The sequence below is a fragment of the Macaca nemestrina genome, chromosome 20 (genome assembly GCF_043159975.1).
Source record: "Macaca nemestrina isolate mMacNem1 chromosome 20, mMacNem.hap1, whole genome shotgun sequence".
Taxonomy (NCBI): Eukaryota; Metazoa; Chordata; class Mammalia; order Primates; family Cercopithecidae; genus Macaca; species Macaca nemestrina.
The window spans coordinates 51,146,992-51,159,945 of NC_092144.1; the positions used below are offsets into that span (position 1 = coordinate 51,146,992).

The window sequence follows — 12,954 nt, forward strand, 5'->3', positions numbered from 1 at the left end:
CCGGAGCCCCTCTCCCACCCGACCCAGGCCACCTAAACATCATGAATTCTTGGGGGATCCCCAGCTTGAGCTCCCAACACAGGAATGACCTCCCTGGGCCTAGACCACCGCCATGAAGCCACTGCTTGCTGGGACAGCCCCCAAGTGTGGCTGCTTCACACCTCTGGGGCTCTGCACACATCGGCAGCAGAGAGGAGGAGGTGGAGAAGGATGGGGTGCAGACCCCGCCCTCAGATAGCTCACTGGCTGGTCCTGTCCACGTCTGCTCCCCTGAGTCAACGCCAGGGTCCCAAGCACCCACGGTGGGCCAGGCACTGCTCTAGGCCTGGCATTGGGCCGTAAGGAGATGGAGTCCCCAGTGCCTCACCGATCTGCCCATAGGCCATGCTGATGAGTCTCTCATTGACCAACTTGTCCGTCCGTGGGTTCCTGGGCTGTCTCTTCATGATGTCACTTTCAGCAGCCTCGTATGCCAGTGAGATGGCAGGGACCTGGGTGGAAGAGGCCAGGTGAGCCGGGAAGGGGAGGACTCCACTCTCCTGGGCCCCAAGGGTGGCCGCCGGGACTCACCATGTCGGTGCCCAGGTCAATGCAGAGGATGGTGATGGTGCCCAGGGGCAGCGGGATGTTGGCCATGATGAACAGCAGGAAGGGCGTGATCTCTGGGATGTTGCTGGTCAGGGTGTAGGCGATGGACTTCTTCAGGTTGTCGAAGATCAGGCGGCCTGTGGCACGGGCGGGCTCAGAGCAGGCACCCATGCCAGGGAGCTCCACTCCCTCTGCTCCTCGTCCGCCCCCGTCTAGCGTCCTTTTCTTTTTTTTTTTTTTTTTTGAGGCGGAGTCTCGCTCTGTCGCCCAGGCTGGAGTGCAGTGGCCGGATTTCAGCTCACTGCAAGCTCCGCCTCCCGGGTTTACGCCATTCTCCTGCCTCAGCCTCCGGAGTAGCTGGGACTACAGGCGCCCGCCACCGCGCCCGGCTAGTTTTTTGTATTTTTTAGTAGAGATGGGGTTTCACCGGGTTAGCCAGGATGGTCTCGATCTCCTGACCTTGTGATCCGCCCGTCTCGGCCTCCCAAAGTGCTGGGATTACAGGCTTGAGCCACCGCGCCCGGCCTAGCGTCCTTTTCTACCTCCTAGCCTACCCACCATTTTTTTCTTTTTGGGACAGGGTCTTACTCTGTTGCCCAGGCTGCAGGGCAGTGGCACGATCAGGGCTCACTACAACCTTGACTCCCAGGCTCAAGTGATCCTCCCACCTCAGCCTCCCGTGTAGCTGAAACTACAGGCACGCGCCACCACGTCCAGCTAATTTTTGTATTTTTAGTAGAGACAGGGTCTCTCCACTTTGCCCAGGCTTGTCTCTAATTTCTGGGCCGTGATTCCACCTCAGCCTCCCAAAGTGCTGGGATTACAGGTGCAAATCTCCACACCAGGCCTCTCACCCACCCACCTTTCCACGTAAACATCCAACCACATCACCTTTGTCGAAACATTCTGGAAATAACCACTCTGGAAGATGGTTTGGGAGTTTCTATCAAACAACCCCCACCCCACCGACCCAGTAATCTGACTCTTAGGTTTTATACCCGAGAGACAGGAGGACTGTTTATGCCCAGCAAAAAGCAAGTACAAGAATGTTCATCATAGCACCACTCATCACAGCCAAAACCCAGAGTCAATCTCATGTCCATCAACAGGTGAGGGATGAATAAACCACTGTTGCACTCCAGACTGGGCAACAGAGTGAGACCTTGTCTCTAAATAAATGAACAAGTAAGAAGATTAGCCCATAACTAAAGAGGTCAATCATTAAGAAAGAACAGGCCAGGCGAGGTGGCTCACGCCTATAATCCCAGCACTTTGGGAGGCTGAGGTGGGTGGATCATGAGGTCAGGAGATCGAGACCATCCTGGCCAACATGGTGAAACCCCATCTCTACCAAAACACAAAATATTAGCTGGGCGTGGTGGCGTGCGCCTGTAGTTCCAGCTATGTGGGAGGCTGAGGCAGAAGAATTGCTTGAAGCTGGGAGGCGGAGGTTGCAGTGAGCTGAGATCATGCCATTGCACTCCAGCCTGGCAACAGAGCAAGACTTTGTCAAAAAAAAAAAAAGAAAGAAAGGAAAGGAGGAAGGAAGGAAGGAAGGAAGGGAGGGAGGGAAGAAGGAAGGAAGGAAGGAAGGAAGGAAGGAAGGAAGGAAGGAAGGAAGGAAGGAAGGAAGGAAGGAAGGAAGGGAGGGAGGGAGGGAGGGAGGGAGGGAGGGAGGGAGGGAGGGAGGGAGGGAGGGAGGGAGGGAGGGAGGGAGGGAGGGAGGGAGGGGTAGGCTGCCTGCGGTGTGGCTGCTTTGATTGCTTTGATGGCTCTTGCGTAGCAATAAGAGCCTGAGCCACTCCCGCCTGATATTCTCGTTCCCTGCATTGTGCTCTTCTCCACAAACTAGTGGTTTCTCGTCCTAAAATATTTATGGATGAAATGATGACTTAAATGTGCATCAGCATAATCCAGTGTGTGTTCCAGGGGGTGGGGAAGAAACAAGGTGTGCCGTGCGCTGATGGCCGCTGCAGCTGGGAGGGAGGCGCAGGGGCCCACTGTGCCTTTGCTCTACTTTTGGGTATATCTGGAATGCCCTCTGATGGAAGTTATTTTGTTTGTTTGTTTGTTTGAGACAGGGTCTCGGATCTCTATCTCCCAGGCTGGAGGGCAGTGGCACCATCATGGCTCATGGCAGCCTTGACCACCCAGGCTCAAGTGATCCTCCTGCTTCAGCCCCCCGAGTTGCTGAGACCACAGGTGTGTGCCACCATGCCCTGCTAATTTTTTAAATTTTCTGTAGAGACGAGGTCTTTTTTTTTTTTTTTTTTTTTGAGACGGAGTCTCGCTCTGTCGCCCAGGCTGGAGTGCAGTGGCGCAATCTCGGCTCACTGCAAGCTCCGCCTCCCGGGTTCACGCCATTCTCCTGCCTCAGCCTCCCGAGTAGCTGGGACTACAGGCGCCCGCCCCTGCGCCCGGCTAATTTTTTCTTTTTTTTTTTTTTTTGAGACAGAGTCTCGCTCTGTCGCCCAGGCTGGAGTGCAGTGGCCGGATCTCAGCTCACTGCAAGCTCCGCCTCCCGGGTTCACGCCATTCTCCTGCCTCAGCCTCCCGAGTAGCTGGGACTACAGGCGCCCACCACCGCGCCCGGCTAATTTTTTGTATTTTTTAGTAGAGACGGGGTTTCACCGTGTTAACCAGGAGGGTCTCGATCTCCTGACCTCGTGATCCGCCCGTCTCAGCCTCCCAAAGTGCTGGGATTACAGGCTTGAGCCACCGCGCCCGGCCTAATTTTTTCTATTTTTAGTAGAGACGGGGTTTCACCATGGTCTCGATCTCCTGACCTTGTGATCCGCCCACCTCGGCCTCCCAAAGTGCTGGGATTACAGGCGTGAGCCACCACGCCTGGCCGAGACCAGGTCTTAATTTGTTGTACAGGCAGGTCTTGAACTCTTGGGCTCAAGCAATCCTCCCGCCTTGGTCTCCCAAAATGCTGGGATTACAGGCGTGAGCCCCCGTGCCTGGCCCCTGATGGAAGTTAGACATTTCTTCCCTCCCTTCAGAGAGGCCTTCCATGTCCACCCCATCTGGGCAGGACTCTCATTATTATCTATTGCAGCGACCTGCTTTCTTCTGGGCATATATCACAATTTGTAATTACGTATCTGTTAACTTGTTTAAGGCTGTCTCTCCAGCCCCATGAGAACAGGGATGGTGCCTGCTCTGCTCACAGCTGCCTCCCAGCTTCCAGCATGATGCACAAGATTCGGAAGGAGCGGATGGCTGTATCTGAAACAGTGTGTGTATTGTGTATGCATAAGATGCCTTGGGGAGGCCAGGCATGGTGGCTTACACCTGTAATCCCAGCAAATTGGGAGGCCAAGGTGGGAGGATTGCCTAAGCCCAGGAGTTGAAGTCCTGGCTGGGCAAGGTGGTCATGCCTGTAATCCCAGCACTTTGGGAGGCCAAGGTGTCGGAATCACTTCAGGTCAGCAGATCAAGACCAGCCTGGCTAATATGGTGAAACCCCATCTCTACTAAAAATACAAAAATTAGCTTGGTGTGGTGGCATGCACCTGTAATTCTAGCTACTCGGGAGGCTGAAGCAGGAGAATCGCTTGAACCCAGGAAGTGGAGGTTACAGTGAGCCTAGATTGTGCGCCTGTACTCCAGCCTGGGTAACAGAGCAAGACTCTGTCTCAAAAAATAAAACACTAGCCTGGGCAACATGGCGAAACCCCATCTCTACAAAACCTTAAAAATCAGCCAGTTGTGGTGGTGCATACCTGTAGTCTCAGCTACTTAGGGGCCTGAGGCAGGAGGATCGATTAAGTCCAGGAGGTGGAGGCTGCAGTGAGCCGTGATTGTGCCACTGCACTTCATCCTGGGCGACAGATTGAGACCCTATCCCTGCCCCCACTCCCCGCAAAAAGATGTCTCTTGGGGGGATAAGAAGATGTTAACCATGGTTTCCTCTGGGACATAGGAAACAAGGGCTAAGGACATTTAATCTGTTACTCTGGGCTCAGCTTTGCTGTTTGAATTCTCTTTTACCATGAACTACTTTTTACACTAGAGACATTTCAAATAGGAGAGAGAAATTGCAAGAAAATCCACCAAGGCATGAATCGTGATTATTTCTGGATGGCGAGGTTATGGGTAATTTGATTCCAATTTTTTCCTGAATGCCTTTTTGCATTTGTTTATAATTATCATGAATTAATTTGATGATCAGAATAAATCTGAATGTGAACCAGCCCTTCTGTGGCCTCGTCCGGGCCTGTCAGGAGGTGGTGCCTGTGGGCTCTGTGGCCTGGGCTCCCAGTGCCCCCACCTCAGCAGCAACACCAGCCTCAGACCCAGCCCCTCACACCGCCTTGCCTGTGTACCGGTTCCTCTGCCTATGACTCCCTGGCACTAGTCTATGTGGACGCCACAGCATGGCCCCTGACTTGGCTCAGCTATCCCTGTACACTCTGGGAAGCTCCCTTGACCTGCAGCCCAGGCTGGCAGAGGGGCCCCCTGAGGCCTCCCCCAGGGTCCCTGACTTCCCTCTGGTTTGGCTTGAGAATTTTTTTTTCTTTTTTTTTTTTTTTTTGAGATGGAGTCTTGCTCTGTTGCCCAGGCTGGAGTTCAGTGGCGCAATCTTGGCTCACTGCAAGTTCTGCCTCCTGGGTTCACACCATTCTCCTGCCTCAGCCTCCCGAGTAACTGGGATTACAGGCACACGCCACCACGCCTGGCTAATTTTTTGTATTTTTAGTAGAGACGGGGTTTCACCAGGGGTGTTAGCCAGGATGTTCTCGATCTCCTGACCTTGTGATTCACCTGCCTCAGCCTCCCAAAGTGTTGGGATTACAGGTGTGAGCCACTGCGCCCAGCCGATAATATTTTTTAAAAGTCTCCAAGTCAGCTTCACCCACCAGATGGGACCTGGGCTGGATGATGTGGGGACCCTGAAATATGTCAGCTCAGTCCTGCCCAGGGGAGCTTCTGACCCCACAGGGAAGGAAGACAGATAAGGACAGTCTCAAGCTCCTGCAGGGCCAAGGGGGCTGTGGTCTCTGCCACACATCCCCCTGCAGCCCTGGCCAGTTCCCCTTGCTGGTCTCAGGCCTCTGGCAGTGACCCTGGTCTCCAGGGCCAGCCCTGGCCAACTCACCCTCCTCTACCCCCGTGACAATGGAGGCAAAGTTGTCGTCCAACAGGATCATGTCGGCTGCCTGCTTGGAGACATCAGAGCCAGCGATGCCCATGGCCACCCCAATGTCGGCCTTCTTCAGAGCGGGGGAGTCGTTCACACCATCCCCGGTCACAGCCACAATTGCACCCTGGAGGGAGAGAGGGTAAGGATGACACCCAGAGGCCAGGCCCCAGAGTCTCCTCCCTCAGATCCAGAAGCCCAAGACCCCAGCCCCGTCCTCCTTCAGACCCAGGAGTTCAGGTCCCCAACCTCCCCTTCCCCTCAGACCTAGGAGTTCAGGCCCCCAGACCTTCCTCCCTCAGACCTGGTCGTCCAGACCCCCAGACCCTCTTCCCTCAGACCCAGGGGTCTAGGCCCCCAGCCTCCTTCTCCCTCAGACCCAGGAGTCCAGGCCCCCAGCCTGTCCTCCCTCAGACCCAAGGGTCCAGACCCCCAGTCCCTCCTCCCTCAGACCCAGGAGTCCAGGCCCCCAGCCTCTCCTCCCTCAGACCCAAGGGTCCAAGCCCCCAGCCTCTCCTCCCTCAGACCCAAGGGTCCAAGCCCTCAGCCCCTCCTCCCTCAGACCCAGGAATCCAGGCCCCCAGTCCCTCCTCCCTCAGACCCAAGGGTCCAGACCCCCAGTCCCTCCTCCCTCAGACCCAGGAGTCCAGGCCCCCAGTCCCTCCTCCCTCAGACCCAAGGGTCCAAGCTCCCAGGCCCTCCTCCCTCAGATGGAAGGGTCCAGGCCCCCACCCCCTTCTCCCTCAGACCCAGGAATCCAGGCCCCAAGCCCTCCTCTTTCAGACCCAAGGGTCCAGGTCCCCAGCCACCGCCTCCCTGAGACCCAGGAGTCCGGGCCCCCAGCCCCTCCTCCCTGAGACCCAGGAGTCCAGGCCCCCAGCCCCTCCTCCCTCAGACCCAGGAGTCCAGGCCCCAAGCCCCACCTCTTTCAGACCCAGGAGTCCAGGGCCCCAGCTCTCCTCCCTCAGACCCAAGGGTCCAGGCCCCCAGCCCCTCCTCCCTCAGACCCAGGAATCCAGGCCCCGGCCTCAGTGAGGACCCAGGAGTCAAGGCCCCGTCCCTCTCTCTGCGGGAGCGCAGCACACCTGTCTCTGACAGCCCTCCACAATGATGAGCTTCTGCTGGGGGGATGTGCGGGCGAAGACGATCTCAGTGTGATTCTGCAGGATCTCGTCAATTTGCTCGGAGGTGAAGTCCTTGAGGTCGGTGCCGTGGATCACACAGGCCTTGGCATCCCTGGGAAGAGCAGAGAGGGTGATGGCTGAGGTCAGGGTGTGTGAGGAGTGGCACAGTGAGCCCTGAAGCACAGAGAAACAGAGGGGCCAGCTCCACAAATAGGAGAGCCAGAGGACCAGGGGCTGCGAGAAGGGGCCTCTGGGGGAAGCAGGGGAGAAGGGGGCTACTGCAGCAGGGCATGCAGGCAGACCTGAGGAAGGACTTCCAGGCAGTGCATTTATGTATGTATGTATGTATGTATGTATTATTTTTGAGATGGAGTCTTGCTCTGTCACACAGGCTGAAGCACAGTGGTGCAATCTCAGCTCACTGCAACCTCTGCTTCCTGGGTTCAAGCAATTCTCCCATCTCAGCCTCCCTAGTAGCTGGGATTACAGGTGCCCACCACCACGCCTGGCTAATTTTTTAATTTTTTAGTGGAGTTGGGGTTTTGCCATGTTGGCCAGGCTGCTCTCGAACTCCTGACCTCAAGTGATCCACCTGACTCGGCCTCCGGGGTGCTGGGATTACAGGCATGAACCACTGCGCCTGGACAAGGGGCAGCGGATTCAGAGGACAAACGGAAGGGAGGCAGAGTCAGAGATAGGCATGAGGATGGAAAAACTGAAGAAGTCAGAAAAACAGAACAGAAAAGAGAGAGACAAAGAGAGACAGACAGGAAAAGAGAGAGACAGACACAGAAGTACTGGATTCTACTGAATCCTCTGAGATAGGAATTATTAGTAGCCCATTTTAGAGATGGGCCAACTGAAGTTCATGGATGCTAAAGGACTTGCCCAATGTCACACAGTTTGTGAGCAGTAAAAGCTGGGATGCAGGCGGGGCACGGTGGTTCACGCCTGTAATCCCAGCATTTTGGGAGGCCGAGGCAGGTGGATCACCTGAGGTCAGGAGTTCGAGACCAGCCTGGCCAACATAGTGAAACCCCATCTCTACTAAAAGTACAAAAAAAATTAGCCAGGTGTGGTGGAGGGCCCCTGTAATCCCAGTTACTTGGGAGGCTGAGGCTGAGGCACAGAATTGCTTGAACCTGGGAGGCAGAGGTTGCAGTGAGACATGATTGCGCCACTGCACTCCAGTCTGGATGACAGAGTGAGCCTCTGTCTCAGAAAAAAAAAAAAAAGACTGGGAAGCAAACCTATGCCTGGCTACCTCTGTGGCTGCAATGTCCCCACACCGGACGGAGGGCCGGACCCAGGGCCTGGTCCATGGAGAAGTCCCAGAAAGAACAGGACGGGCAGTGCAGAGGGAAGTTGCGGGGAGGCAGTGCCCCTGTGTCAACACCCTAGAGGGATGTCCAAGGTCCTGGTTGGGATGGGTGGCTCACCGGGGGTTAACCTGGCTGACGGGAATGTTGAGACGGGCGGCGATGTCCTCCACAGTCTCGTTGCCCTCAGAGATGATGCCCACGCCCTTGGCAATGGCCTTGGCCGTGATGGGGTGATCGCCGGTGACCATGATGACCTGCAGGCATTGATTTTTAGGGATGGCCTCCCCCGCCCCATGTCTGGCTTCACCTTCCCCAGCCACCCCAAGCCACACCTTGATGCCTGCGCTGCGACACTTGCCCACCGCGTCAGGGACGGCTGCCCGGGGCGGGTCGATCATGGACATGAGGCCCACAAAGCAGAGGTTGTCTGTGGTGAAGTTCACGTCATCACAGTCGAAGGCAAAGCCCTTGGGGAACTGCTCCTCAGGCAGGTAATAATGGCAGAAACCTGGCGGCAGGGAAGGGTTGGGGTGTGAGGGTTCCAGCCTCGGGGCCCCTGCCCCATGCCCCTAGATGTCTGCATCGCCCGCATTCCATCTCCCCATCGGCAAGACGGCCGGTCAGCATTCATTTCCTAGGATGCCTTCCCCTCTCATTCATTCATTCATTCATTCACACTACATTCTGGGAGGCCCTGGACTGAGCCAGGCTTTGGGCAGCATCACAACCCTCCTTGCCCTCTAGGGACCCCAGAGCCCGCCCGGCATCCTCGCACCAAGCACGCGCTCGCCCAGGCCGCCGAGCTCGAGGTAGGCGTTCTGGAAGGCCTCTTTCATCTCCTCATCCAGAGGCTGCTCCTTGCCCTGCAGCAGGATGGTGGAGCAGCGGTCCAGGATGCGCTCGGGGGCACCCTTCATCACCAGGAGGTATCGGTTGTCATTGGGGTCCTCGGTCTCATGGATGGAGAGCTGGGGACCGAGCAGAGGGTGGCGTGCCTGAGCCACGCAGACACCAGGAACCTCCCTGCCCCATCCTGTCCCTGGTCCAGAGCCAAGGGTGCCAGGACAGACCCACACAGGGGCTCCCCCAGAGGGGACACTCTCACAGAGACCTCTGCTCATTCCTGTCCGCTTCTGTCTATCTCATGGATATTTCTTTCTCTTTTTTTTTTTGGAGATGGAGTCTCACTCTGTTGCCCAGGTTGGAGTGCAGTGGTGCGATCTCAGCTCACTGCAACCTCCGCCTCCTGGGTTCAAGCGATTCTCCTGCCTCAGCCTCCCGAGTAGCTGGGATTACAGGCACCACCACCACACCCAGCTAACTTTTGCATTTTTAGTACAGACGGGATTTTGCCATGTTGGCCAGACTGGTCTTGAACTCCTGGCCTCAAGTGATCTGCCCTCCTCAGCCCCTCAAAGTGGTGGGACAACAGGCGTGATCCACCACACCCGTGCTCCCCTCCCCCCACCGTTTTTTGTTTTGTTTTGTTTTGTTTTTTAAAGACAGGGTCTTATTCTGTCACCCAGGCTGGAGAACAGTGGCGAGATCACAGCTCACTGCAGCCTTGACCTCCCGGGCTCATGCGATCCTCCCACTTCAGTCTGCCACGTAGCTGGGACCACAGGTCTGCACCACCATGCCTGGCTAATTTTTTGTAGAGATGTGCTGTCCCTATGTTGCCCACGCTGGTCTCAATTTCCTGAGTTCAAGCAATCCTCCTGCCTCAGTCTCCCAAAGTGCTGGAATTACAGGCGTGAGCCACCACGCCCGGCCATATGCTTCCATTTTTATGAAATGTCCAGAATAGGCAAATCCATACAGACAGAAAGTAGGTTAGTGGTTGCTTAGGGCTGGGAGTGTGGGGGAGGAGGGGGCGGGTGACAGCTGAGCGATGCGGGGTTTCTTTTTGGAGGTGATGAAAATGCTCTAAAATTGACTATGTGGATGACTGCCTATATCTGCAAATATACTAAAACTATTATACATTTAGAGGGACGAGCTACGGTATGTTAATTATATCTTAATAAAGTTATTTTAAAAGCTCTGAGTCAACTCCTGTGTCTCTTTGGCTCAGAAGCCCCTGGAGGCTTGTGTGCTCCTCAGAGTCACAGCCAAGTCCTCTCCATGCCCGTGAGGTCTGACAGGATCTAGCCAGCACCCACCACTCCCACCAAGCTCCCTGGCTCCCAGCCCCTCTGCACTGGCTGGCTGGCTGGCTGGCGTTCAGATGCGCCAGCACACTCCCGCCTCCGTGCCTTTGCACAGGCTGTGCCTGCTACCCAAGTGCTCTTCCCCCAGACACCTGAAGGGCTCCCTCCCTCAGCACCACAACCGCTATGATTACCTCCTCATGCCTTTGTTATTGCCTGTCTTCTGGAGCCAGAGCGTAAGTCCCAGGGAGTGGGGGACTTCACCGTTTCACTCACTACTGTGTGTACACCCAGCACCCAAAACAGCGCCTAACGTGGTGGCTGCTCAAAAAATGTATACTGAATGGGCCAGGCATGGTGGCTTACGCCTGTAATCCCAGCACTTTGGGAGGCCGAGGTGGGTGGATCACTTGAGGTCAGGGGTTCAAGACCAGCCTGGCCAACATGGTGAAACCCCATCAATACTAAGAATACAAAAATTAGCTGGGCATGGTGGTGCACGCCTCTAATTCCAGCTACTTGGGAGGCTGAGATACGAGAATCACTTGAACCCAGAGGCGGAGGTTGCAGTGAGCTGAGATCACACCACTGCATTCCAGCCTGGGCGACAGAGCGAGACTCCGTCTCAAAAAAAAGTTTGCTGAGGCCGGGCACAGTGGCTGACGCCTGTAATCCCAGCACTTTGGGAGGCTGAGGCGGGCAGATCACAAGGTCAGGAGATCGACACCATCCTGGCTAACACGGTGAAACCTTGTCTCCACTAAAAATACAAAAAATTAGCCGGGCGTTGTGGCGGGCGCCTGTAGTCCCAGCTACTTGGGAGGCTGAGGCAGGAGAATGGTGTGAACCCGGGGGGTGGAGCTTGCAGTGAGCCGAGATGGCGCCACTGCACTCCAGCCTGAGCGACAGAGTGAGACTCTGTCTCAAAAAAAAAAAGTTTGCTGAATAATTGAAAGTTGCTGTTCGGCCCCAAGAGGTCTCCTGCTTGTTCCCACTCTCTGCTGTAGGAAAACTTTTTTTCTTTTTTTTTTTTTTTTTTTTTTGAGTCAGGGTCTTGCTCTGTCACCCAGGCTGGAGTGCAGTGCGTGATGTAGGCTCTCTGTAGCCCCAACCTCCCTGGCTCAGGCAATCCTCCTGCCTCAGACTCCCAAATCGCTGAGATCACGGGCACATACCACCACACCTGGCTAACTAAAAAAAAAAAAAAAAGATTCATACAGATGGGGTTTTGCCATCTTGCCCAGGCTGGTCTCAAACTCCTGGCTTCAAGTGATCCTCCTGCCTCAGCCTCCTAAAGTGCTGGTGTTACAGGTGTGAGCCACCACGCTCGGCCTGCAGGAAGATCTTTACTCCTCAGCGTCTCACTCCAACAGAGATCTGGCTCCTACTCCCAGGTTCTCCCCGTTCCTCTCCCCACCAGGTGGGTATTATCATTCCCATTTTACAGATGGGAAAATCAAGGTTCTGTGACACCCCTTTACAGGCATCATAGGGAGCCTGAGGCTGGCTCTCCCGGAAAGCCCAGAGTACCTGGTATTTGTTGGTGGAATTGAAGGGAATCTCAGCCACTTTCTTGTTGCGTTCACGCATCAGCTTCACGGAGCCAGAGGACAGCTCGATGCACTTGAGCAGGGCAGACTCAGAGGCATCCCCGGCCACATCCCTCTGCAGGGAGAGAGAGTCGTCAGAGCAGGGGCAGCGGAGGGCAGGACACAGGCGGGGCTGAGGTGAGGCCAGCAGCTGAGCCCACCTTGAGCACAGGGATGTTGTCCTGACCACCCTTGAAGACGGCGCGATTGCAGAGCCCGGCGATGTGAGACAGGGCCACCCAGGTGTGTGAGCTCTTGTCGAATGAGGTTCCTGGGGGAGGCACGTGTGAGGGCCAGGGGCTCCTGCAGCCAGGCGCCCATGGTCCTCACCCGGGGCCTGCGCTCACCTGACTGGTCCTCAGTGGTGTCAGCCTCGTGGATCTGGTTGTCAAACCACATGTGGGCGACCGTCATGCGGTTCTGAGTGAGGGTCCCTGTCTTGTCCGAGCAGATGGTGGACGTGGAGCCCAGGGTTTCTACAGCCTCCAAGTTCTTCACCAGGCAGTTCTTCCGGGCCATGCGCTTGGCAGTCAGCGTCAGACACACCTGGAGGACGAGCAAGGGCAGGCAAGTTACAGGGACAAGCCCGGCAGGCAGGGTTGGATGAATGACACCAGGGCCATAGCCCAGCAGCCCGGCCCCCGGAGAATCCTGAAGGCCTGGAAAAGAACGAGGCAGCAACGCCACCCTCAAGTTCAGACCAACAGAAACAGGGCAGAGATACCCAAAGACAGGGACAAGAATGCTCATAGCAGCCACATGCATAATAGTGCAAAATGGCCAGGCGCAGTGGCTCACGCCTGTAATCCCAGCACTTTGGGAGGCCGAGGTGCAAGGATTGTGTGAGCCCAGGAGTTTAAGACTAGCCTGGGCAACACAGTGAGACCTCAACTCTAGAGATTTTTTTGTTTTTTCAGTTAGCCAGGCATGGCGGCACGCACCAGTAGTCTTAGCTACTTGGGAAGCTGAGGCAGGAGGATCGCTTGAGCCCAGGAGTTCAAGGCTGCAGTAAGCTACGATGGCATCACTGCACTC

The 12,954-nt window shown here is 55.8% G+C and overlaps 1 protein-coding gene across 3 annotated transcripts in view; it reads right to left on the reverse strand.

Annotated features, from left to right (window-relative positions):
* LOC105495619 (ATPase Na+/K+ transporting subunit alpha 3) overlaps window positions 1–12,954 on the reverse strand; it is a 31,087-nt gene that overhangs the window by 3,292 nt on the left and 14,841 nt on the right. For all 3 annotated transcript variants that reach the window (XM_071088175.1, XM_071088174.1, XM_071088173.1), the window contains exons 9-18: window positions 12,267–12,465; window positions 12,081–12,190; window positions 11,861–11,995; window positions 8,956–9,148; window positions 8,513–8,688; window positions 8,298–8,434; window positions 6,820–6,970; window positions 5,693–5,861; window positions 571–725; window positions 368–491 (exon numbers count right to left, since the gene is read on the reverse strand). In XM_071088175.1, the coding sequence (XP_070944276.1) occupies window positions 368–491; window positions 571–725; window positions 5,693–5,861; window positions 6,820–6,970; window positions 8,298–8,434; window positions 8,513–8,688; window positions 8,956–9,148; window positions 11,861–11,995; window positions 12,081–12,190; window positions 12,267–12,465 (1,549 nt within the window). The remainder of the gene's footprint in view (window positions 1–367; window positions 492–570; window positions 726–5,692; window positions 5,862–6,819; window positions 6,971–8,297; window positions 8,435–8,512; window positions 8,689–8,955; window positions 9,149–11,860; window positions 11,996–12,080; window positions 12,191–12,266; window positions 12,466–12,954) is intronic.